Raw genomic sequence first — 26,366 nt, 5'->3', positions numbered from 1 at the left:
TGTAGTATGATGTAATGTTTATTTCTGAAATAACAAAGGAAAAAAGGGCAGACACTGGGGGTGAAACTGGATGAGATACAGATCTCCTGATGCTTCTAATTTCCTTTAAAAGAAGTGACAAGGGGCATCAAATTTGATCACACAACCACAGTGCTGGGGGGTGAGTATCTGACCTTTTCCATCTGTATTGTTATTATGATCTAAATATTGTTATGGTGATTTGAATACTCACTATTGACATTAATGTCAAAATGTAGTGTTGTAGATTTGCTCCATGGTAAGCGACCATTCGACTATCTGCTACCACCATAACCTCCACAAAGCGGGGATAGGAGAGGAATCGTTTGGTTCTTCGGTGGCCATTCTTCCCCCTTGTGTTACCAGTCTTGTTGTTGTTGGATGCAGGAAACTGTTGTGAGACTATGCTATGTTTCAATACTTCTACATCAGATAATATGCTAGTTGGGGGCCGCTGTCTTCTCCTGCTTTTCCTCTTGAACTTTCTGTGATTTTTTACATGCCCTATTTAATGAAAAAAAGATAGACAATAATAAATCTGTAAAAGGTTCATTAGTAAAGCGAAGTTTCCTACTCAAAGCCCCATGTCTGCTATGAACATGGAGCCCACACCCAAGGCAGCTTTCCCATTCACTTAAGTGGGATCGGTTCAAAACTCAAATCTCTGCAGACCAGTGAGCTCCGTATCCCCTTGGAGTTTCTGTAAAGAACTGGTTCATTGTAGCTAATGGCTTCATGCACCATATAAATGCTTTAAATACAGGCTGTGCCACGATCTCCCCACAAGAACAGAAAAAACAGAATAATTCCTCAGAATTTTACTTCTAAGAAAGTGACATTCTAGCCCTTGTGATTAAAAAGATATGGAATGTCTATTGGAATTTCAGAGGGAAAGAAGAATAAAATGACTGTGAAGCGAACAGCTGCACAGCAAAAAGAGACTAAATTATGCAAAGTAGCAAAAAAATGAACAACAGATTATTAGCAGTGTGCATTATGAAAATCCTGAGGTATACATGGAAATCACTATTTTAGGTCATCAGTGTAATTTTCCCAAATGGTAACACAAATCCAAGAAATCTGGGAATTATGAAAAAAACCTTCCCCAATTTATTCCGTGATTTATTTGCGTTTGGGTGCTTACCAGCCATGCAGTGCGAGCTTTTTCTTTGGTTCTACTGATTTCTTGAACAATGGAGTTTCTCCCAATCAGATACTTGCAAGGGAGGAGCATAGACCACTCCCAACCAATCAACTTTGGAGACAAGCTGCAAAGAGCTGCCATTCTCCTTTGCTCCCTCTTTCATGGGACTGAAGCCCTTTTTTCTTCTCTGCAAGTAGCAACTTGCGTACCTCTTTCAATGGCCTACAGAATTGGAACCTTGGTCCAATTTGCTTGAAATTCACGGTTCTTTAGTGGGCAGGCAGTCCTAGCTCCACTGCAACTTTATTTTGATTCTTTTCATTTTATTTTCTTTATACCCCATCTTTCTCCCAACTGGGGATCCAAAGCAGCTTACATAATTCTCACAACACTGTGAAGTAGGTTAGGCTGAGTACGTGGCTGGCGTAAGGTCACCCAGCAGGCTTCCACTGCAGTACAGGGAATTAGATTTGGGTCTCCCAGCTCCCAGTCTGTCATTCTAGCCACTACACCACATTGACTGAATTTTGGTGACATTTGGCTGAAAAACAGTCACTCGAATCCCACTGTCCACCGCCAAAGTCCCCCTCAGGGAATAATGGCAGCCCAACGGGACCAGGCAGGGGATCTGCAAAGGAACCTTTACTCAAGTTTGTGAAATGGAGCAAATAACAGACCACAATAGAGAAGGATGGCAAATGCAGATTTTCTAATGGTAAGGTAAAAAATTTTGATTGTCAGTTTGTCACTGTAAAAGTAAGAAAATGAAATGAATGCAGACTTTTTTTAAAAAAATGCTAATGGCCCACTGGAACTCTCCTGGTAGGCGGCTGCCAATTGACCGCCATTTTAGGAATCAGTAGAGAGAGGTGTGGCTGTGCAGAGAGAGACCTATTTTGTGAGTCTGTACAAGTGACCCCCTTTCTTCTTCTTGAAACTTAGGAGGACTTTAGGTTAGAGGAAGGGCTGTATTATGTGCAAATTATCTTTATAAACTGCTGCCCCAGTACCGTGTATACATTCCCCATTGAAAATAACGGTCCCAAACTTCAGAACCCAAAAAACCACATAGATTTGAATCCCCAAACCAGTAATGTCCTACTGAGAAATAAGCAATCATGGTAAGAAATTTCTCCCCCAAAGCTCAGATCCGAAATTATAATGAATTTTTTCTTAGTGCACACCAGCACAGATTACCTAATTTAGTTCAAAATCAGAATTATAAGAAGTGAGAGAAATTATGAAAACAAGTATAATTTGTACAAGTCAAAGGATTAGCTTCTCTTGGTGTAATTTTTGAGTGACCTTGGTGTATACAATTTTGCCCAGCATCAAGCATACATATCTTCCTCTAGCCAGCAATGCAGCCAAGTTACATTTATTTATTTACATTATTTATAGTCTGCCTTGCTCATTGAGACTGAAGGCGGACTACAAAGTGCAAGTCAGCACAGTTAGTATCAAAGACATTTCAATAAAACAAGTAATAGATATATACAAGCAAATTTGCAGAGCTTTAAAACTAGCAGAAACCTAATACAGAGCTGAATAAATGCTAAGCAGAGCATAAGCAGTTCTAAGACTGGCATGTTAAATAACATTAACTACCCAGTAGGATCATACTTACAGAAACAAGCAGTACATAGAAACAAAGTCTACAGACCCAATCCCTTTACTTATCCATCTTTTTGGGACCACTTCCCTACAGTACAACTCTCCTATCTGAGTAAAAAGCCCTCTTGAACCATTCAGCATTGCATTGTTTGCAGAAAGCCAGGAGAGTAGGAGCTTCCCTGACCTCTTCAGGTAGGCCATTCCATAGGGTGTGGTCTACCCCAGAGAAGTATGTGTTCAGGCAGCTGTTGATTTTGCCCATGCACAAGGCGGCACCTGTAGAAGGCCCTGTTCAGATGAGTGAAGCTGCAGTGATGGAATATAGGGAGAGAGGTGGTCCCATAGATATGATGGATCAGGGCCACAAAGAGCTTTGCAAGTGTTAGTCAATACCTTGAGTTGGGCTCAGTAACTGATAGGTAACCAATGGAGTGACTGTAGAATGGGACAGAGCAAAAGTTCAGTAGCACCTATAAGACTAACAAAATTAGTCTTTCATGAGCCACAGGTCACTTCTTCAGAAGTGGTATCTGAAGAAGTGATCTGTGGCTCACGAAAGCTCATACCCCACCACAAATTTTGTTCGTCTTATAGGTGCTACTGGACTCTTGCTCTGTTCCACTGCTACAGACAAACACGGCTACCCATCTCATAGAACGGGAATAATATTCACGGTCCTCTTAGCTCCCAATAACAGCCATGCTGCAGTGTTCTGCACCAACTAGTTCTCTGGATCACAAACAGCTATTAGACAAGCTAGAAAGATATGATAATATCTTTGAGGTCTCAATAATCTCAAAAGGCTACTTCCCATATTAACTTTTTCCTACATGAATTTCTAAAATCCCCATCACAAAAGATTACAAACACACACACACACACACACCAGTGCCATTTCTGGAATCTCAAACAGCCCCCCCAAACTGCTACAAAAGCAATCTGCATGTTCAAGGGAGTAGAGGTCTTCTGAGGTCGGGAAAATGGCAAGGGGGGAAAGAGTTAACCTTCCCCTTCCAGTCCTAATCCAACCCATGGTCTCTTGTGGCTGCTTTTTTTTTTTGAAGGAAAAAATACACAGCAGATCCAATCCACACATTTTGCAGTGCTTGACCCTGAAGTATAGGAAAGACTGGCAAGCAACCAGAATGGTGCAGCACAGTGGCTAAAGACCAAGCTATAAATCAGGAAGTTCTGAGTTCAAACCTCAATTCTGACAGGAACTCCACAGGGAGGCCTCAGTCAAGTCACTCTCAGAGCCAAACTACACGAGACAAATTACATGGGTATGACACGTGAATGCACTTACACGAGTTTCCTCGTTGCTTTCCTGTTCACTCGCACACTACGGCCACACTGCACTCAATCCCGGGCTTGCATTAGCCTGTGTTTCTTCCTCATTCCTCCCAGATGAGAGATGGTATCTCTTCATGCATGCTCAAACCTTCCTCTGCAGCTTTTCTGAGAGGGAGACTTGTTTACTCCATTAGACATATTGGGAAAAAAACCCAACGGGGGGGGGGAGCGCTAGAAATGGGGGTTCCACACCTCTGCTGATATCTTGCAGCTTGGCCCACCAGGAATGGGGGGAATCTATGCAAAGGGGGTGGGTGGGCAATCCCTACTTCGGAAGCAAGGATAGCGTTTCTTGCTGTCAGCCAAAATCAACACTTTCCTGCCTGTTTGTTCCCAGCCACCTCCGATCTCCATTATTACCTATGAGGGAAACTATGGGGGGTATCCAGGGGGCTGGAGGTGGTATTTTGCAAAATGAATCCACAAAATTTTCAGGGGACCTACTTTTAATTGTCCTCTAACGACTCCCCAAATTTCAGTGAGATTGGACCTTGGGGAGCCATTTTAGAGCCACCCCGTTTTTTATTATTGTGGAGGGGAAATGACAGCAGCTGGGGAAATTCATTGATCATGCCTTTCCCGAGGTTCAATTGCCCTGAACCTTGGGGGGTCTTTAGAGGACAATGCAAATTTGGAGCATTTTGCTTGCAGAATGCCACCCCAGCCCCCGAGATAGCTTCCCTAATTTCCCCCACAGGGAATAATGGAGATTGGAGGTGGCTGGGGGCACCTTCTTTTGGGGCCCATAAAGTGGCCCCCTGAAGTCCAATCTTCATGAAACTTGGGGGATCTTTAGAGAATGGCTAGAAGTAGGTCCTCAGCAAATTTGGTAAAATTCGGTCCTAAAAAACCCTCCCAGACCCCTGGAAAGCCCCGAATCACATCTCCCATTGGAAATAATGGCCAAATTTTACCCAATTTGCTCTTTATTGCTATACCAAATGGGAGAACGCGTACTGCCCACCCCATACTTTTCAGGTTCACGTATCAGGCATGTTTCTGAACTTTTGCTCGGATGCTCAATCATGTTGCCACAATCTTTCTTCCCACCTCCTTCTTATCCCAACCAAAGGTGCTGCATGGGGAGGAGGAAGTTACGGGAGGGCGGGGTGCAGGGAGGAGTAGGGAGGCAGTGCCATCAACTAGAAAATGGGAGAATTTAAAACATGCCATATTAAAAGCAAAACAGTTTGGGCATAAGCCAGATCTAAGGGCAAAAAAAAAGGGAGAGGGAATCCAAAGCCATCTAAAATCGACACTCTGCAATGACAACTCGCTGATTATGACCATGGACACTCGCCACCATGACTACACCAGTTCCCCAACACATGCATGAACTAGGGCTACAGGCTATGTGTTCACCTGGGGTAAAATGGACACAGGTAGGTAGGACATGATTCTAGACACTCACATAGCCTCTTATAACACATCTTATGTAGTTTGCCTCTTAGTCTTGATCTGTGATACGGAGGATAACAATACTGGTTCATCTGTTGTTGCAAAGATTGCAACAAAATAATAGTATATTAAATATGTGAATGCTCAAAACTCCTAATGAAATGTCAAGAATTATTATTGTTTCAGATTCATAAACTGGCCAATCCTACTTTACAAAGGTTTCCAGTTGCTTCTCTCTGATTTTCAGAAGCTGGGGCTCATCTGATGAAGCATAGTTGTTTCTTGCACACTACTTCCATCTATGGTGTTTGTCACAATGACTGTCTACCAGCTGCACAAAGTGGTATTTAAATTAGGAACTGAAAGACCTAAAACGGCGGTCTATGGCTTTAGAAAATTAAAGTATCCTGGAGGCAAAAAACTGAATAGCTTCTTAGAGGTCCTTTTCACAAAGGGAAATGGTAGGGGTGAACAGTTTCTAGTAAACCAAGTGTGAACACTACGTAGATTTATACCACTGCACTAAAACCATCACAGAAGGTGCTCCTATGCATATTTATTGCTTATTGTGAGACCTCATGTGTGCCACTTCCTAATAAAGGACTTAAAACAGCCAGCGCTTAGGCAGCAGAAAGTTTATGCCTTATTAGTCAACATGTCAATTATCAATAATGTTTACTTGTATATTTTCCAGTATGCAAGTGAGCATTCTTACATTAGCTCTTTGTGGATTTCTTGATCAGAATTTAAATGTAGTTTGACTCTATATTAATAAAAAGTTGCAGACTCTTATTCTAGAATACAAGCTCAGCACAGAAATCATTAAGAAGTTCTAGTGCTATAATCTGTCATCATGATTATTGTGTCTAGCCTCTATCAATGGTTAGTGTATACTTTCAACATGCATTGCCTTTAACGTACTTAAGGTTTATGAGCCAAATCTCTTATGGGTTACACTGCACACTTTCAACATTTCATTTAACACAGAGAGAATTTACAAGCCACATCTATTAATCTATATTCAGAAAACAATTTCTACATTAGTACGGGACCTTAACATGAGAGCAAAATTCATTATAAATTAGATTTTGACAACAGCACCGTTGTACTTAAAATATACACAATTTTTTCTTGTGGCTTTTATTAGTGCTATACAAACCTTAAAGGTCATCTTATTGCACAGCTATTGGTGGATAAAGGAAGTTTCACTTTTGGTATTTAACAAGACAAAACACAATAGAGTGCTAAAAATATTCTGCATACCTATGGAAAAACTGGCTGCAATGTAAGCAAAAAAGCTTTTTAAAAAACCCTGTATACGGAAACATAGCATCATAACGGAATTTAGAACAAAACTACACATGATGTTAAAGTTCCATGAGTGGAATGCCAGATGTCAATATGTCTTTTTTCCCCCATACCAAGCTGTAAAAATCCCACAGTGCCATTTTCAATTAGTTAAACAGAATAGGGAGTAAGGGAGAAGGCCCTTCCCCAGCGCCACTACTGCCACAATCCATATTGCATCCCCACCTCTGCCACAGCAGCTTTTCAGGGCAAAATTTAGGCCTGTAATTCCAGTCACAGAAATCTAGTACCAGGTATTGTCTGTTTAAACAAGTTGGTATAAACAAGACCAAGTTGGTATAACTCTAATAATAGCTATAGCTCCTATCCTGTATATATATATATAGCTCCTGTATATATATATATATAGCTCATATATATATATATATATATATATATATATATATATATATATATATATATATATATATATATATATATATATATATATATATATATATATATATATATATATATATATATTCATGAACAAAAGCTTTAACAAAGCATCATGCAAGAACCTGGTCTACCAACTTCAAGGATATTAATACAAAGTTTAGATAAAAGCATGCTTAAACTGTTGCACATGACTCTGTGTTGATTAACAGCTTGGAAAACCAGTGCTTGAGAGCAATCTAACAATGCAATGCTAAGCGGGGTTACACCTTTCTAAGACTGTTAGAGTCAATGGACTTAGAAGGGTGCAACTCTTGCTTAGAACAGAACTGTAAGAATCCTGAATTTAGGAATCTGGTGTTGTGATTCAGTGAGTCTGGCAAGGATTCCACAAATAAAAACATGTTGTTTTACATTTGATGTAATCTATGCATCAAAAAACCAGTTGCAACACATGTATAACCTGAAAAACTGAATTATGTACTCTTACGTTATACTGGTCAGTAAGAAATGGGTGATTTTTACTTCATTTCCAATTTGCAGATGAAATCCCCTGGATGAAGCTGCCAATGTGATTTTAGTTTGAGAAATGCTACAAAAGTTGAAAGTTTAGGCAATCTTAAGATTTATAATCGGATATCCATGCATCTTTTAATTCCCTCCTCTGATGTGACATAAAACAAAACTTGACAACTATATAAACATACCAATTTTTAATCAACAGTATTTATATAAGCCTGGTGCCTTTTGTTTTTATATAAGCCTGGTGCTTGTTTTTTATGTGTTTTAGTTTTCATATGGTTTTTGAAAGGTTTTCCACTACATGATATAAGCCGGTTTGACATTTCTGAAGGGAGCATTTCCCTTGTGTTCCTTGAGGCTAGAATGTATGTCATATTTTATTTCTTTTTTGGGAGAAGACACCTGGGGAAGAGAAAAACAGGTATGGGATAGAATTATCTGTAGTCAGATTCACTCTTCAGACAGTACTACAAACTATTTGGAGTAAGGGCAAAAAATGGTTACAGCAAAAACAACAACAACAAAAGAATTTTAGAATACCAACATAATATGTCATAGATCCAGAGGAGTTGCTGTGTTAGTCTGTAGTTGCAAAATTAGTAAAGCGTTTATTGTAGCATAAGCTTTTGAGAATTACAGCTCTCTTCGTCACATGCATCTGACGAAGAGAGCTGCAGTTCTTGAAAGCTTATGCTACAATAAAGTTGTTAGTCTTAAAGGTGCTACTGGACTTTTAACATATGTTATAAGCTTTACTCTAGAACCCATTATATCAGATTTGATGAAGTGGACAGTAATCTACAAAAGTTTGTTTATTTTGCTTTTTTATGCCAAGATATAGGAAAGTTAGTTGCTGGATCTCCATCTCCCTCTATCTAAGATTCTGTCCCATTAAAATAAAACACTGAAAAAGCAAGTAGCAATACTCAGTTCTAATTTCTTGACCCCACAAATACTGAATTGGATTGAAAAGTGCCTTTCCACAGGCACAACAGCACTTACATAAGCAGAAGGGTAGAGCAAGCTCTGTCCATTCTCCCTGCTTCTTGTGAGGGTCTCCTGACCCCAAGAGATGCAGTAGAAAGAGTAATGGGGGACACAGTTCCGGCCCATGCACTTTGCTCTTTCTGTGGTACTTCAGATACAACTCAAAGATACGTGAAACTCAGAAACTGAGAGTAAATTATCCTTTTTTGTCACTTTAAACTTGCTATTTTCCACATTAACTTGTCCTTCACACCAGAAAACATCTTACGCTATTAAGTGTAGCACATGACAATGAAAAAAAGCCCAGTCCAGGTTCATGAAGATGGGGGGTGGGTAAATTTCTATAGCTACTTGGAGTCACCCTAGCTGAGGCTAAAGGCAGTAACTAGATAGTTAATTATTTCACAGACCTTTGCTAAGTTCATCAAATGTTAACCCATATATACCTTCAGGCTGTAGGCTGAAAACAAAGATTTTACCTATTGGTACAATCCTAGATGATGTTGACATTATGTTAATAGACAACAAACAGATTTACCTTGCTAGACAGCACATTTTACCACAGCTCTGGAGGTACTAGGCAGCAACATGGTCTCTTGCACGCAGCTATATATCTCCATAATTGACAGTGAGTACTACCAGAACTATAGAAATGCCACCTCAATTTTTTTTCCCGCGTCGGATTCTGTCAGACATGTTTTCCTTTCTCCTCTTTTAACAGTAAGAATTCGGGGGAATATTCTGCAAGATCTAAAACCTCACAACTCTAGGGGTGGGATGTGAACTGAAATTCTTGGAAGTATTCAGAAAGACAGGAGACAACAGATTTGCCACTGCAAACCCAGAGCGAAAGTAAACAATGAATATCGTCAGTATTTGGGAAAAGAAAAAAAATAAAGACAGCAACTGAGAATGCTGATGCAACTTCTTAGTCACAGTAGCTGTTATCAACATTAGCAGTAAGTTGGCACAATACCCACTTAACTTTTCCGGCTTGTTCCAAAGTGCCGAGGAACTGTCATTTCATGAGAATTCTTTGACTTTTCCTTGAGAAATCCCTTGTCCCCCACTCAGAGCACATTCACACATTCACTATTTATAGGATGTCAGAATAAGAAGCAATGCGTACTCCTATTTGATCAGTTCTGACAGATGCGAAGCTGGAAAATCAAGGATAATATGAGCGATTTATGATTGTGAGTACTGACCATAAAGGGTTTTTTCCACATAATTTTCTCAGAAAAAAAAATCACAGCTCCTTAAAATAACATCATCAAACCTATAGGACCAACTAACAAGTATTCCTTGTGGGACAGCCACTAAACTGGATTAAGTCTGTAGCAGAGACATTCCATTTGTTGAAAGAAATCATAGCTGGTGGTATTTGGCATTCCTCAGAATTTGTTAGGAAGTGAAGCTTTTAATTATGATCCTTTTACTGTGATCATACCTTTAAGAGGGTGTCATTGAAATGCACAACCACAATATTTTTTGCACCATTAAGACATCTTCCTTTCTTAGATCAATGTTTTGCTATCAGTTCTTAGCAATCAATAAAAAAGAAGTCCATGGACAAGGTTATTCCCTACAGCAAAGACTTTCAACACAAATCAAAATCTTAGATAACTTACCCTTCCGGTGGGCTCCAGCAGTTCCGCTTCCCAGCAACAGTCATACTGACATTACAGGTAACATGAGTGCCCCGTTTGTAAAGCAAAGTACTAATCTTTGAGCCTAAACAGGAAGGATTGCTGCCTATCTTTTCATGGACATGCTTTAACAGTAACCTGACATATTGAAAGGAAATTAATCAGATGAATTACGTACCTAGAAGGCCAATTAAAGAATTTGAAGAGAAATGGGGGAAAATATTCACTTACAATGGAAAAAATCTGTAAAATGTTTTAATTCTGTAAATCTGAAAATGATCACATATTGAAACATTTTATACTTTGATTATAAGATAATTAGTTATATAAAGATAATTAAAATAGAATGTATAATATCAAAATATTGGCAAAAAGTTAACTTTGTTATTGTTAGCTAAAGTATAAGTAAAAAGTAATGATAAATAGAGGGGAAATTAGGATATTTTTATTCTTTAAGATAACGAGTAGAAATAGGTCAGAATCTTCAATCATACTTTATATCAATACTCTTAAAAGCTATGATACTCAGTTACATTAAGTAATAAGCAATGTTATTGTAAATAACTGTTATTGTTTTAAAAAATGGAAAGGATAAGTTGGAGCAATATTTAAATAATGAGTTTTTAACATTAAAATAATGAGTAGAAATTGGTTTGAACCTTGTATGTGTAGTATATGTGGAAAAATATATACTAATCAGGCTTAAATATTATTTTAATTACTATTGTAATATCGACAAAGGTTATGATTTTGTACTCTGCACTTTAACAAGCCTTGTAGCACACAGCTTTATATTTGTCTTGTTTGTCCCCTTTGCCCCCCTTTTTAGGTACTTCCCTTTTATTTTAATAAAATTTTTAAAAAGAAATTAATCTTCCCTCATCATTTACCTCCATGCCAGAAAAAATATTTACCAACTACATTCTTTATAAGGGAATAGACATGGGCATGCATCGAAATACGAATTAAATTTTGTGACGAATCGAGCTGATTTGTGTTTCGCGAAATGTGTTTCGTGGGGCCGCAGTTTTCACGAAATTCACGACTTTCGGGCCGATTTGTTCAATTTGTGAATTATTCATGATGCCAGACAGGCTGGCGCCAATCCATTGATTCCCTAGGCAACATAGGCCCAGAATGTCTGCAGACCTTTTGTTGCCATTGGAAACCCCAATCTTAGCCCACTAAACCTTGATAGGCAGCTCTCCCTACCAACTGGAGAGCTTCCATTCTGCCCTATACAGCAAGGAGCAGGGGGGTTAATCCCCTAGGCAACTGAGGAGATGGTCCTTCTGTAGCCATGGGAACACCAATCTCATCCCTCCAAACCCTGTTAGGCAGGTCTATCTGCCAACCAAAGACCTACTGTTCTGCTCTATGTGAGCACTTCTTATATAAGACACAGCTCTTTGCCTCGTGTTTTTCAGTTCCAGTAAGCAGAGGGAGAGGGAGGACCTGTTGCTGGGATTTGGAGTGAGAGAATGAAATTGGGAGCTTTTGGCTAGATTTTCTGCTGCTTTAAAAGAGACTGAAAAGCCTCTTTCTTATTTTCAGCTCTTGGCCTTGCTGGGAAGGTCATTGGGTGAGGGTGCCTTCTTTCCTCCACCCCACCCAACCTCAGTTTCAGGGCATTGCCTGGCTCTGGGGCCTAGCTTGACTGAGGCCTACCTTTTCCCCTTCATTTTTCTTTGCTTATATTTTTGTTTAGAGCATTTGTTCTTGCTAGCTTGTTGGGTGAGGATGGGTGGAGGAGAGCCTGCTGAAGTCTCCCTGCGAGTTTCGCATCACTGGGTATAAAGGGGGCCATTGAAGTGCCCTGGGTTCTGACGAATCACAAAACTAACAAATCATTTCACAAAACGGGACAATTTCATGGAAGTTCATGATCCATGGAATGCGATGAAACACGAAACACTTGTTTTGTTTTTTCCCATTTTGTGCCCATCTCTATAAGGGAGTTAAGTTTATTGTTTATTCAGCAAATTTATATGCTGCATTTCCAGAGACCTGCTCAAATCAGCTTACAAATAAAATTGATACTATACAATCATTTAAAAGAATGCAAGTTATTAAATAGTAAAAGCAAGCCATTAAAAATAAGCAGGGACATAACAACAACAACAGATTTATATACCTCCCTTCAGGACAACTTAATGCCCACTCATAGCGGTTTACAAAGTATGTTATTATTATCCCCACAACAAATACCCTGTGAGGTGGGTGGGGCTGAGAGAGCTCCTAGAAGCTGTGACTGGCCCAAGGTCACCCAGCTGGCTTCAAGTGGAGGAGTGGCAAATCAAACCCCACTCTCCAGATTAGAATCCTGCCACTCTTAACCATTGAAAAAATACTTAGCAGCCTTTTTAAAAAAATCCATAAAACAGGCTAAAAGCAGACCATAAAACAATGGGGGAACAGATAAAATCCTTCAATTAAAAGCATGAGTAAAAAAGAAATGTCTTTGGTTGGCCCCTAAAAACTGTAAGGTAGGCACCAGGTGAGCTTCAAGAGGGAAGAATAATATTCTAGCAGGCTGGACAGTATGGGAGAAGGCAATTCTTTAGGTAGCATGACCGAAAGCTGTTTAGGGTCTTAAAGGTAAGAACCAGCACTCTGAGTTGTGTCTAGAAAGAGACAGACAGCCGGTGCAGATACTTCAGCACACAGATGATATGACCCCTGTATCCAGCCACTGAAAAGAGTCTGGCTGATGCATTCTGAAACAGCTGTAATTTCCAAACAGTAGAGACCCCCTCACCTCTGCAGGAGTATACCGTATACCCTGCAGCTGTGGACAAGTTTACATCGGGACCACAAAGCGTAGCATCCAGACAAGAATAAAAGAACATGAAAGACACTGCAGACTTGGACAACCTGAAAAATCAGCAGTGGCTGAACATAGCCTAACTCAAACAGGGCACAGTATCTTATTCCAGGACACCAAAATACTGGACAACACTTCCAACTACTTTGTCAGACTGCACAGGGAAGCCATTGAAATTCACAAGCATAAGCAAAACTTCAACAGGAAAGAAGAAACCTTAAGAATGAACCGAGCATGGTTGCCAGTTCTGAAAAAACACCAGGCTAACAAAACATTCTATCCCTGACAATAGCCCTGCAGAGAAGATTAGCACATCAAGTACCAATCCATATGCAAAAGAACCTCCTCAGGATACAGTGAAGCCTCCCGCCATTAGCATTCCACACCCTGGGAAACTCTTACAGGATGACTCAGCTCAACCCCACCCCTCCTGAGTAGATACAAATGACCTACATCTTTTCCACACTGTGACACTGAGAGATCTCTGTCTTTTGGTGCTACACCTCTGAAGATGCCAGCCACAGCTGCTGGCGAAACGTCAGGAACTACAATGCCAAGACCACGGCAATACAGCCCGGAAAACCCACAACAACCATCGTTCTCCGGCCGTGAAAGCCTTCGACAATACAATTTCCAAACAGTTTTCAAAGGCAGCCCCACTGTTAAAAGAAGCTTGGCTGATACTACAAGCTGGCCCACAAGAAAAGTTGCCCATTCTTGCCCTGGTAACCTCTATACAAGCAGAGTTGCATGCACATCCTTGCCCTGGTAACACTTTAAGATGTGAGACATTTATCTTTTGCCTCTTAAAGTTTGAGGCAGCTCATGAACTAATAATAATAAAATAAAGCTACAGCTGAAAACTCCATCACATGGTCCAAGGCTCTTTTACCTTCTTTTTAAAATTGCAGTAAGGAAAAATTAGAGTGCTGTTGGAAGCAGGAGGTGGAGAAGGACAAGTTAAAGCTCAGACACAAAGGAGGCAGGTTTTAATAATTTGTAGGAATAGGGATTCACTAGGTGCTGTGCAACTTATCATGCATGAATGGAAAAAAAGATGTAGCCACCAGCGGTCCCTTTTCTACTTTTCTTTATTGTTCCTCCTTCACAGATGTGTGAGAATTGCTGAGGCTGCTGAGTGAAGACACGGCAACTCACTAGCCAAAAAATAGCAGAAAGCAGACAGGAAGGAGGAGGTGGAATGATAAACACCCCCTTCCCTTATATTTAATTCTAAAGTTTTCTTGGATGACAAGGAAATGAAGGTATCATGGAATGCAACTTTGAAAATCTTGAGGGTATTTGGGGGGGGGGCGTGGGGGGGAAGATAGAACTAGTCTTAAAGCTTCCGTAACAACAAAGGTGTCTTTTCAGTTCAGCTTATCTCTAAATGCACTCATTATAAATAGCTTCAAGGATTTCAAAAGACCTTTTGATTAAAGCTAATGAGAATGACTAAGGCTGAAGATAGTGGAAACCAAAGCTCTACTGCCATTGCCCTTAAAACACACACAGGTTTGCAGCATAGGCTGCAGTAATCCAAGCCCCCCAATTCTGCTAATGTGTTTTGCCTTTGACTTTATGGGGCCACCTCTAGGAAGCGTTCCATTTCCAGGTCCAGGCAAGCATACAGTCTGGCTTACACCTTCTGTAATATGGACTCTGAAACTCAAAGCATTTCCCAAAGGCAAAACTGCAAACAAGAGGAGAAAACGTGCCAACCTTGTCTCCTTGTCCTTTCAGGCAGTTTCAAAAGCCTCTGTTCTTACTGCCCACAATCCAGTGGGGTGTGCATGAAGGAAATGTTGACAGGCCCAATTGAAGCATTTCTAAATCACAGAGTAGCAAAATATAGCGATTACTGCTGTTGGGTTAAGCAAAAGAGTTTTAAAAAATCACATCAGTATACATTTACCTTCTAGAAACAATGGATGCCCACTGAATTGTCCCTGAGGTTGGGGGTGGGAGGAAATGAAATGCAGCCACGGTCTTTTAGCACACGGCACTGGGATAAATTCTCTTCTCAGTTACTTTACTTGAAACAGCTCAGGTTCCCTAGAGGCCAGCCACAGAGTCAGCCCTAATCATCAGCCAGCATCCAGCGGTCTGAAGAATCAAATTGGGTGGGTGGGAGGACTAAAATGATTCATATTCTGTTAAGTAACTAAAAGGGTTGCTGTGTCGAAGGTATTCCTACTCTCCTGTTGTTGTTATAGCCGTATGTTTAAATTTTGCTTTGTATTTACCTCAGGTTTGAGCCCTGTTCATTGAGGGGAGAAAAGTTCCACACTAAATGAAATTATTCCAACCACATGTTTGCCCCCTCAATAAGAATTTGATTTTTTTATTGAACGTTTTATGTCTGAAGTACTACTCTGTCATTCCTTCAAGCTGATGCATTTCAAAGAGTTTTGATGTTCACGGAAGTGAAGAAAGAAAGGATCTCAGACAAAGCCCTCAGCTTTTCTGTCACCTCCATTTCACCTTATCAGTCACTGCTGGGAGGGAGGGAAAGACTTTGGCGTCAGATCCTATATATTCTCCCAGAGGCTGGTACCATGCTGAGAACAATTTCAATCTCTTGCCACCACAGTGAGAATTGGAGGAAGTCCTTTTATTCCTGGTTACAACCATTTTAGCTCTTCCTCAAGAAGGGGAGGCCTCTGATCCACCTTCCTACTTGTAAATGAGAAGAGTAATGTTAGGTCATTGGAGTAGCTGGCCTTTTGTGAACACTTCAACTCTCTCTGAAAGAGCTATGACACACTTGGATTTCAAAACCCTCACATCTATTCTCTTGCAATCCCTGCTCTGATGCAGATGTTTAAAAAGGCAAGATAAGCACAAGCAGGCGGGTATCCCACTAAGAGTGGTGGAATCAGCCTTAGTCAACTACATTTACTCCTCATTCCAATGTATGAGGGAAAAAAAACTTCTTATCAGTTACTGCAGCCAGATACAGACCTTGCCGCAATACCAAACAAAGGTCAAAGGGAAAATGATGTGGGAAAAAAAGGGTCAACGTGTATTGCCAATTTTTTAAAAGCATAAAAGGTGAAGCCAGGAAGGAAAATGAATAAGCATAAGGAAAGGTCAACTGATAAGAAAACAGAAGTTTAAAATCATTCATGATACTGAGAAGGAAATACCAGAAACCATTAATTAAAAATACAGATGCTGAATGCAGACAACCTGCATACAAACAAGGGCAATCAGAACTGCAGTTTCTGAACCCAAGTCAAATCTCAAAAATTTAATATTGGGGGAAATCAAAATATCAAAAAACTAAGTCTAACACAAAACGGCATTGCTGCAAACTCTGAATACCAAAAACAGAGAATTAGGCAGTATATGTACATAAAATATCTCAAGTTCCAGACCTGGTATCTGCAAGATCAGGTCTTGAACATAAACATTCTACATAAAACGGCAAGCACTCCATTCACTTTTTGTCCCCTCTTGTATTAAAAGCAATACTGAAAAAAATACAGCCTCTAAGATAGTTCCTGGAGTGAAGGAGAATTTCCTTCGTAACCTTGAATATAATATTCTGTTCCATTCTGTTCCATCTCTCTTTTCTAGTATCTGTTTAAACTTTCAATGACTGGAGACATTCATAGCCCTCCTATCCTGAGGTAAGCATAGCTTCTAAAACCAAGACACCAGAACTGTCAGAAAGCCAAAAGATATCTCAGCATCCTCCCTCACAACAGCATTCTCCTCTGCTGCTACTCCTGCTCTGATCTCCCTCAGTCCCCTGATTTTACATCTTCACAATCTTATTCAGGCCCAAACTATACAAAACTGGCACCTCCAAGTTCGCCTAAGGGAATCATCACAATTTTAGTGGGAACTCCTTTAAACTACATCTCAGGGACTTAATTCTGATCAGGAACAATATGGCGTGTGGGAGAGGATCTGGCTTCTCCCACCACATTGATTTTCCAACCTGAAACTACACTTTAGTGTTATTTGCCCATATGCTTCCAATACTATTTTGGGTAGGAAAAACAGGGCAGGGTAGCAAACAGGATCTCCTCCTTCTTCAGGCCATGGTGGTCCCAACTAGAATTGGGCCACAGAAACAAAGTTCAAAGGAGTTTCCAGATGGGAGTTCACTCTCTAAAATGGCAATGCATCATAGGGATCCTAGCCCCACCTGGGGGGGGGGGATCCCCCTGCTACCATCTCCTACCACCTCTCATCTGGCTGGCGGGGGGGGGCATGGGAATGGGCCTCCCAGACATGCTCCCAGGATGGTGTGATGTCACTTCCAGAGTGACATCATTGTGCCATCCCGGGAGCACTCTTGCACTTAGCAGTGGGTGAATTAGGCCCCATAAGTGCTGAATTGGGCCCCAAATCAACCCACTGCAAAGAACAGGAGATCTCTTGGTCCCTCTTGCGCTTCGCAGTAGGCCAATTTAGGTCCCAAACAAGCACAAATCAGCCTACTGAGCACGGGAGTGCTCCCACCCTGCACAATGATGTCACTTCCTAGAAGTGACATCATTGCATGGCCCTCTCCACCAGGAGTGTGTGTGTGAAGACGTCTCAAAGGTGAATGCCAGGTCCCCCTATCCTGCTGGGAGAGTAAGGGGACCTGGCAAACCTAATACATCCCCAGGATTAACTCAAGAACACACGTGTCTTGTCTAGTTTGGCCCTCAGGCACAACTTTGTTCAGCTATTGTCTAGCCCAGCCTATCATCTAGGGTAGCCAACTCCAGCTGGGGAAATTCCTGAAGATTTAGGAGTGGAGCCTGTGAAGAGCAAAGCTTGGTGGGGAGAGAGGGAGCTCAACAGGGCTATGATACCATAGAGTCTACCCTCCAAAGCTGCCATTTTCTCCAGGGAAGTAATTTTCTGTTGTCTGGAGATCAGTTGTAAATCCAAGAGAACTCTAGCCCCCATCTGGAGGCTGGCAACCCTACTATCATCCTAGAATCTCCCCTTCCTATGGACTCTCAGATTACTTGATGTAGCAGTTAAAGTGCTAGGCTAGGATCCGGGAGGTCCAGGTTCAAATTCCGACTGTGTCATGACCAGTCGCTCTTTCATAGCCTAACCTGCCTCACAGGGTGGTTGTGATGAAGATAACATGGAAAAGAAGAGACTGATGTATGGCACCCTGACTTCCATGGAATAAAACTGTACTAAATAAAAAATAGTTTCATTGCAATCTTTATTTCCATTACTAAGGAAATTCAGCAAGGGTAAATGTAAAGTTTACAATATGAAAGAAGGATGAAGCAGAGAAATATAGGGATACATTCTGGATTGGTAGCAATACTCCAGAGAAAGCTGAGGGGAACTCCAGTGGGAAATACGCTGAACAAGCTGATATTGTGGCTCAAAAACCAACACCATTTTAGCATGGAAACAGTTTTGCTTCCAAGATTTGCAACATTCTAACAGTACTCTGTATATTTATTACTGGTGAGATTTTATTTGTAATGCTGATTTCAGTTCTTTGTAGGGCTAAGCCAAGTGTCCGCATGTTTCAATTTTCATGTCAAAACTGGTATGTTGGACAAGGAGGAAAGTCTTTCATTGAAGAAGTATGCAAATTATGCAAACATTGGAACTATTTTGCTGGTTTTTGTCCAAGGCCTGGACACAAAACACTGCTTAGAGAGCCCTGTGCAGGAAGCCTCAAAAGGCTGTTTATTAATACTGCAGGCAGCTGTGCTATCCCTGAACTTGCCCAGAGGGGCCACACTGAGGGAAGCTCTTAAGTTTTGGAATCAAGGCAGCTAGTCCTTGAGGTCCAAACTCGGGAAAACACCCTTGATTCTAATGAGAAAGAACTTTGCACAGACAGTAATGCTATACACGCTTACCTGTTAGTAGTAGTAGGTTTAATTGTATATGGTCAAAGGCCATCACAATACAGAGTTAAAAACAGTAAAAATAGAAATCTATCTTAAAGCATAAAATACAGTTATTAAAATAATAAAAATAAAATACAACTAAAATGGGACCTTAATAAATACCAGATAGTTAGTTATGAGCAAAGTTAGATTTCTGAAGAAAAAATCTTGGCCCTAATCTTTTTTGCAGCTAAGGCAAACAGGGATACTCTGCTAGTTACAAATGAATCAGTATCAGATAACAAAAAAACTAATTTGTCAATATCAGAGGTACAAGGGTGTCGAACTCATTTGTTACATGGCTGGATCTGACATAAATGTCACTTTGTTGGGCCAGGCCATGTGTACCATAAAATGTAATGCCAGGTACCAGAGATATAAAGTTTATAAAGAACACAAGCAAGCCCAATTATTTTTTACTCAAAATACAAACATGCTTAAAACTTTAATACTCTTACAGTATTTCCTTTATCTAACACTTTGATAACTGATGCCACTTGTTCTGAGCTATTGCATCAAAATCTGAAGTTAAAGCTATTACATATTTGCAGGCCATGCAGTTAAGATTTCAGTTTCTCCTATAAATACCACTCTTCCTGCAACATTTACAAACATGCCAATTTGTTTAAATTTTCACACATACATTACTGAACAGTTGTGTACCAGTCACCTCTAGGTTGGAAATCCCTATGCCCCTTTTGCTTCAACAGCCTTCTTGAAACCCAGATGAGAGAAAACTAGCAGCAGTTGTCATGTTAAGCAACTTTCATCTTGCTACACAAGATTCAGGAACAGTGAAAATTTACAATCCTAAACAAACTTATTTGCAACTAAACACGCACAGAATCAAGTTACCACTCCCACTTCACTCAAGGAGCCTGACTCCCCAGTGAGCACACTCTGAATTATAGCTTTCACAAGAAAGAAGTCCTGTAAACTTTACTAGTATCTTGCTCCTGAATAAGGATAGCTATTATAGGAGACGGGAGAACAATACTAAACAAATTCTATTCAGAATCCTTTTCTGGCCTGTTCAGTTGCTGGAAAGTATTCTCAGGATTGGTGGTGGTGAATGCCCTTAAGTCATAGCTGACTTATGGCGACTCCTGGAGGGGTTTTCATGGCAAGAGACTAATTGAGGTAGGTACGCCATTGCCTGCCTTTGCAACCCTGGTCTTCGTTGGATGTCTCCCACCCAATTACTAACCAAGGCTGACCCTGCTTAGCTTCTGAGATCTGATGAGATCAGGCTCACCTGGGCTATTGAGGGCAGGGTGTTCTCAGGATTGCACTATTATATATGCTTTAGACAACAATACCCAGTGATACCACCCCAGCACCAATTTGCCCCTTCTCACCCCTTACAGCCAAATTATATCTTGCCTCTGCCTCCAGCTTGAACTGTCTGGTACCCAGTCAGCTCCCTACTCAATCCACCACTATAGCAATTTGAACTAGCCACCTTGCCACTGAGGGCAAGTGGCCTCACCAGCACCAGAGCCCCCTGGTGCACAGCATCTTGTGAGAAGCCTCAGCCTGCAAGTTCCGACCTAATGCACCCTCACAGTGCACACCCCGGAGCAGCCTCCAGCCTTTCAATTGCTCGCGGGCCGGATGCAAGCCCTGGAAGGGCCAGATCCGGCCTGTTAGCCATATGTTTAACACCCCTGTGTTAGTAAGTGCTGGTGAACATAATGGAGCTTCTTCTGAATAAATGCATAGGATTACACTGATATTAATTCCTATAATTATAGGTTTATATAATTTATTGCATTGTGTACCTACCAAGAGTTAGTTTCAGTTGAGCAGCTTAGTTGGTCAGCAGTAGAACATTAAAATTTGAGTCCAGTGGCACCTTGAAGACCAACTTTTTTTTCAAGGTATAAGCTTTTGAGAGACAAATCTCGCTTTGTCAAATAAAAATTGGAATGGAGATCCCTGAGCCTTTGTATCCCAGCCAGAAGATGGGATGGGTGTTACAAGGGGTGTCCTGGTATTTCCATTCCTACTTGTATTTAAGCAAAAGGAGCTTTGACTCTCAAAGGTTTATAACCCCAAAATTCTGCTGATCTTTAAGGTGATACTGGACTCAAATCTCAGCGACACCCACTGTGATATAGTGGTTAGGGTATCAGACTAGGATCTAGGAAACCCAGGTTCAAATTCTCACTCTGTCATGGAAGCTTTCTGGGTAACCTTGGGCCAGTCATACTTTCTCAGCCTAACCCACCTCACAGGGTTGCTATGAGGAAAAAACACTGGAGAGTAGGAAGATGTAAGCTGCTTTGGTTCCCCATTCGGGAGTAAGGCAGAGTATAAAAGAAGTAAATAAATACAGTAAGATAAACCATACATAATGAAAATAATAAACTCTATTAAACAGTGTTTGCTAGATTTCAAGCCTGCTGCATTCTGTAACACCTTGGGATGATAATTACAGCAGATGCTACCTGCCATAAACTAGAAAGACAAGGATAAAACAAACCATAGCAGGAAAAGAGGAGATCTTGCCAACCCTCCAATAAATATACTTGGGAGGTAAGTACCAGCACTGGGAAAGAATGATGTACACAATAACTGATATATGCTGTGAGAAAGCAGGTACCATAAAAGGTTTTGAAAAGACCTTTCTGTATTTCACAACATTATGACTCTGCAGCAAATCTAACCTCTAAAGTTCCAAAGTGACCCCCCCCCTCTCCGAAATCATTCCCCATCTCCTATTCTTCCTGGATCTCATGCAGGCACCTAACTATTGAGCCAATCTTTTCCTTCCCTTTCTCAATATCCTTCTCAAATCCTCCCTCCCCTGCTCAGGAAAGACCCAGCTCCTAAACTCTGCAGTGAGCAATTTCCTCTCTTTATTAAAAATTATTTTTAAGCACCCAGCCCCCTCCTTCCTCTGCCTCCCTTCACTTCCCTGCCCATATTCCCTCCCACAATGACTGGAAATGTTGAGATCAAATTCTATTTCAAGCTAGTTGGAAACCTATAAAACAGGGATGCTAGCAGGCAGAAGCAAAGAAGCACTAACTTATAACTTGTCACAAGTGTGTGCCTGTGAGTACAGGTTGCAGCCCAGCAAATCACAGTCCTGAAAAGCACACTGCCCTTTTTGACTACTTCAAAGGAGTGTGTAAAAAGGGGAGAAGGCACTTCGGTAAAAAAATTTCAGCTAAAAAAATCCCCTAGGTTGAATGTCTTGCCAGTATTTATACTTCTGGACTGCAGTCACTGAGTAGGGTTGACATCCTGCCCAGTCTGATGGGTTTCATCTGAGATCTGGGCATGCCGTCTGATGCCTGTTTGGACCATTCGCTGACCCAGATAGCCAACCTTTATTTTTAAAAAAAGTAAATCTCTGGGTCTATCAAAAGATAGAAGACAAATTGTGAATAGTTTTCAGTATTAAATTAAGTAGTTTTCACTACTTAAATTATTCAGTGGACAAGCCCCATTTTCTAAACAAAGAAGGGAGTCATAGGTATGATGGACAGGAAGGCCCTTCCCTTTGTTCTAGTTAATGAGATAAGACATGACTGTGATCGACAAGGCCTCCAACAGCAATCGATAACTCCATTTGTACTTTCTGCTCCTTAGGCTTTAGCTGGCCTCTAAAAGTAAGCCAATTTGAAGGGAAAGTATCTCATGCCATCTTGTGAATTTCCAAACAAATCCAAAAGACAACAATAATGCAATAAAAATTGGGATGTGAAAGGAGAACTGTGGCAGTTTGAGAACTTTTGAAACAAGACATTTTAAACAGAAGAGAGAAGTGACTTTACCATTAAGAATTTATATCTATTTTAATCTAAGCTTGGATTATAATATAGCAGAAGAGGGATGAAATTTAGAACTGATTTTTTAAAGAATAAGATAGGGAGGTTATGATAAGTAATACCTTTATCAGAGTATATGAATAAGGGAATAGTTAAACAAATATACTGATGGGGCATACTATATATACTATTATGTTGGTAGATTAGATTGTATATTATATAATGAATGTGCAGTATGGTGCTGTGTGCGGTGCCACATTGGTGGCAGGGTGCACAGTAGGGGTGTTAATACATATTATAATGACAATAGTATATTTGATAGAATATATGTTTAAAAGAAATAGAATATGTTTAAACTAAGACTTTTGTTATATATTATATTATATTATATCATACTGGTCTATATTGAGGGGTATAAGATTTATACTATATTGATAGTATAATTGATAGATGTATATTATACTGATAGAATATTTGATAGTATAATTGATAGAAGCATGCTATATTGATAGGGTATTTGATATATATAATAGAATACCTGGAAAAAAAATTAGAATGTGCTTAGACTAAGGGAATTATCAAGTAATAAGAGGGGGTAAGGGTTGGAAAGCTGTTGGAAGTCGATAGAGAGGGGAGAGGAAAAGGGTGGGGGATAGGGTTAATTAGATATTGAGGGAATGTATGTATTGAAATTGAAAAGTATACTCACCAATAAAATTTTCTAAAAAATAATAATAATAATAATGTAATAAAAATTAAGCCTCGTTCTTTAAAAAAAATTAAACAGTGCTTATCAATCCCTTCCCCAGCTTCGTCTGTAAGGTTGACAGCGGCAGGGAAAAAAATCATCTTTATATTTTTAAAACTAGAAAATAATATTAGTGCACTATGCTAGCTAGTCAGAAAGAACCAGATTGAGTGATATTACCTAGCAGAAGAAGAGCATGTAATCCAGTTGTAAATCTGTAGGGGCAGCACATGCTTGGAGAATCCATTTCGTTTATTACAAATTTACATATTGTAAGTTTTTGGAAATAAGCATACCTTAAAAGTTGAAACAAGAGTAACTGGCTTGTAATTATTTTCTTTTTACATAGCCAAGAGGTGGGGGGAAGGGAAGGAATAGGTTTTGATAGCAGAAGATGCAAGGCAGCTGGGGAGCAACGCAATAAGTGATGCACTTGATTAGCATGATTAGCCAACAATTTACAATTTATGCTGTTTGACTGCACTGTACAAACTATAATATGCATTCAGTGTCAGCAAGAAAGAAGTGAGGCTAAGAGAGAATGACTTCCCCAACGTCGTTTACAAGGCCAACGGGGAATTTTGAACGCAAGTCTTCCTGAGTCTAGTCCCACACTCTGATCACTACCTCACGTTGGTTCCCCTTACAGTTACTCAACTTTCCCTTACCATTACAGCATCATAAAACACATTTTCCTTCAAGCAAATGTAAGTGTTCCCACACTTGAGTTTTTAGAGGTTCAGAGATGGTATGCGGGAGATGCGGGGGCATGGAGGTAGCTGGCAGCACGCCCTGCAGCTGATTACTTTATTAACAGCTGACTGCCTGAACGCCGGAGAGCTGAACCCTCCTAGGAGAGGAGTATCCAACTGGATGGGAGGGGAGTGCCAGGTGGGCACTTACATTGGAGCAGAGGTTTACAAGCTGCGGAGACCACTGAAATTGATTTATACAACTATGCTGCACTGCAAATGGAAATGAAGTGCGAAGGTCTTGGAGTAAGCAATCTGGCACTGATGCCAGGCTCCTGGCAGCTGGGCAGTAGACACATTATCTTCTGGTGCCTGCTTGACCTGCCTTTCTGAAACTGGGTCACCTACATGGATCCGAGGTACTCAAACAGCCGTGGGGATGGTTAGGGAAGTTGGAGGCTTGGAGGAAATTGGAACTCATGGGCTTGCCAGATGACTCTGGAAATTGGGCTGTCTTGCCTTGTCTGTGGGAACAGAATGAAATTGTCAGCCTCCTTCATGAACCTGGTTGGGTTGTGGTATGACTACCAGCTGCAGCCGAGAACTTCTATGCTGCCATTGGAATTTTGTTATCAGGGTATGAATGAATTTATTAAGATGGTATTTTCTGTCCATGGAATGGAATTAATGTTTTATTGTGTTATTATTAATTGTAGAAATGAATTGACTGTATAGTGTGCTAATATTAATTGTAGAGGTGAATTGATGATATGATGTGCTATGTTGTAATTAATTGGGGCTATATTGGAAATTATGCCTCGTAAGCTGCGTGTAGGTGGAAAGTATTGAGGGCAATTAGGACCAAACATGGGTTCAGATTGTATACATTAGATTGTTGATACTGCCAGGTACTAATTTATGGGGTTGAGAGTGGGGATGTCCATGGGTGTGACAGTGGAGACCAGGGTGGGGCTGGGGATCTCAGTACTCTGGGGTCAGAGGAGGTATGGTGGTGGGGCATGGGGCTGGAAAGGAAGGCCGCAGAGACGTGATGTCCTTCCAAACGGCACCCCATCACGAGGCATGCTGGTTGTGGGGCTAGGAGGATTCACTACTACAAGATTATTTTGTAGAAAGCAATGTGGACCTGGTATGCATGACCAAGACCTGGGTGAAGGATGGTGAAACAGTCGCCTTGAAAGAACTGCTCCCCCCCCCCCTCGGGGTTCTCAGTCCTTCACCAGTCCCAGATGGATGGTCGGGGTGTGTGTGTGGCAATACTCAATCGAGAGACTTTCTCCTTCACTCCCCACACCAAAGATCACAGGCATTGATTGTGTTGGCCTGATGTGGGATACTCAGGAGAGTTTGGCTGACTGGTGTACTGACTTCCTAGCGCATCAGCAGCTACCCTGTTGAGCCTGTTGGAGGTGGTGGCAGGGTGGGCCTTGGAGCATTCCAGGTTATTGGTCCTGGGTGACTTCAACATCCACGTCGATGATGGCGCCTCTTTACAGGCTTCGGACCTGGTGTCATCCATGGCGGCACTGGGACTCACCCAAGTTGTTAGTTTCCATGAATCAAGCAGGCCACATGCTAAGTTTGATCTTTGGGATGGGGATTCAGGTGGACCTTGATGCCACTGAAGTGATGCCATGGTCAGACCACTTTGTCCTGAAGGCTCGTTTGGTAGTACCAGGCCCCTCCTGCATAGGCGGCAAGCTAATTTATGCTAGTCCATGGAGACTAATTGTTCCAATTGGTTTCCAGGATGCTCTGCAGGATCCAATGCCCCCTGAGGGTTCATTGAATGAGCTGCTGGGGGACTGATATGACCCTCTCTCTGAAGCTATCGACAACATTGCTCCCTGTCATCCCCTCCGTTCCCATACTAGACTGGCCCCTTGGTATACGAAGGAGCTACGTCAGATGAAGCAGGAACTGTGATGGCTTGAACGAGTGTGGCAGCGGAACTAGGATGAAGAGACAAGATCATCTTATAGAGCATTTATGAAAGACTAT

General features: G+C 41.0%; 1 protein-coding gene across 1 annotated transcript in view; it reads right to left on the bottom strand.

Annotated features, from left to right (window-relative positions):
* Positions 1-26,366, bottom strand: part of ADAMTS9 (ADAM metallopeptidase with thrombospondin type 1 motif 9) — a 173,563-nt gene that overhangs the window by 135,823 nt on the left and 11,374 nt on the right. The window contains exon 4 of the mRNA XM_054976014.1: positions 233-522. Within this exon, the coding sequence (XP_054831989.1) occupies positions 233-522 (290 nt within the window). The remainder of the gene's footprint in view (positions 1-232; positions 523-26,366) is intronic.

Source organism: Eublepharis macularius, chromosome 4, assembly GCF_028583425.1.
Source record: "Eublepharis macularius isolate TG4126 chromosome 4, MPM_Emac_v1.0, whole genome shotgun sequence".
NCBI classification, from domain to species: Eukaryota; Metazoa; Chordata; class Lepidosauria; order Squamata; family Eublepharidae; genus Eublepharis; species Eublepharis macularius.
The sequence above is the reverse complement of the archived record's forward strand: the minus strand, read 5'-3'. Positions and strand labels throughout refer to the sequence as shown.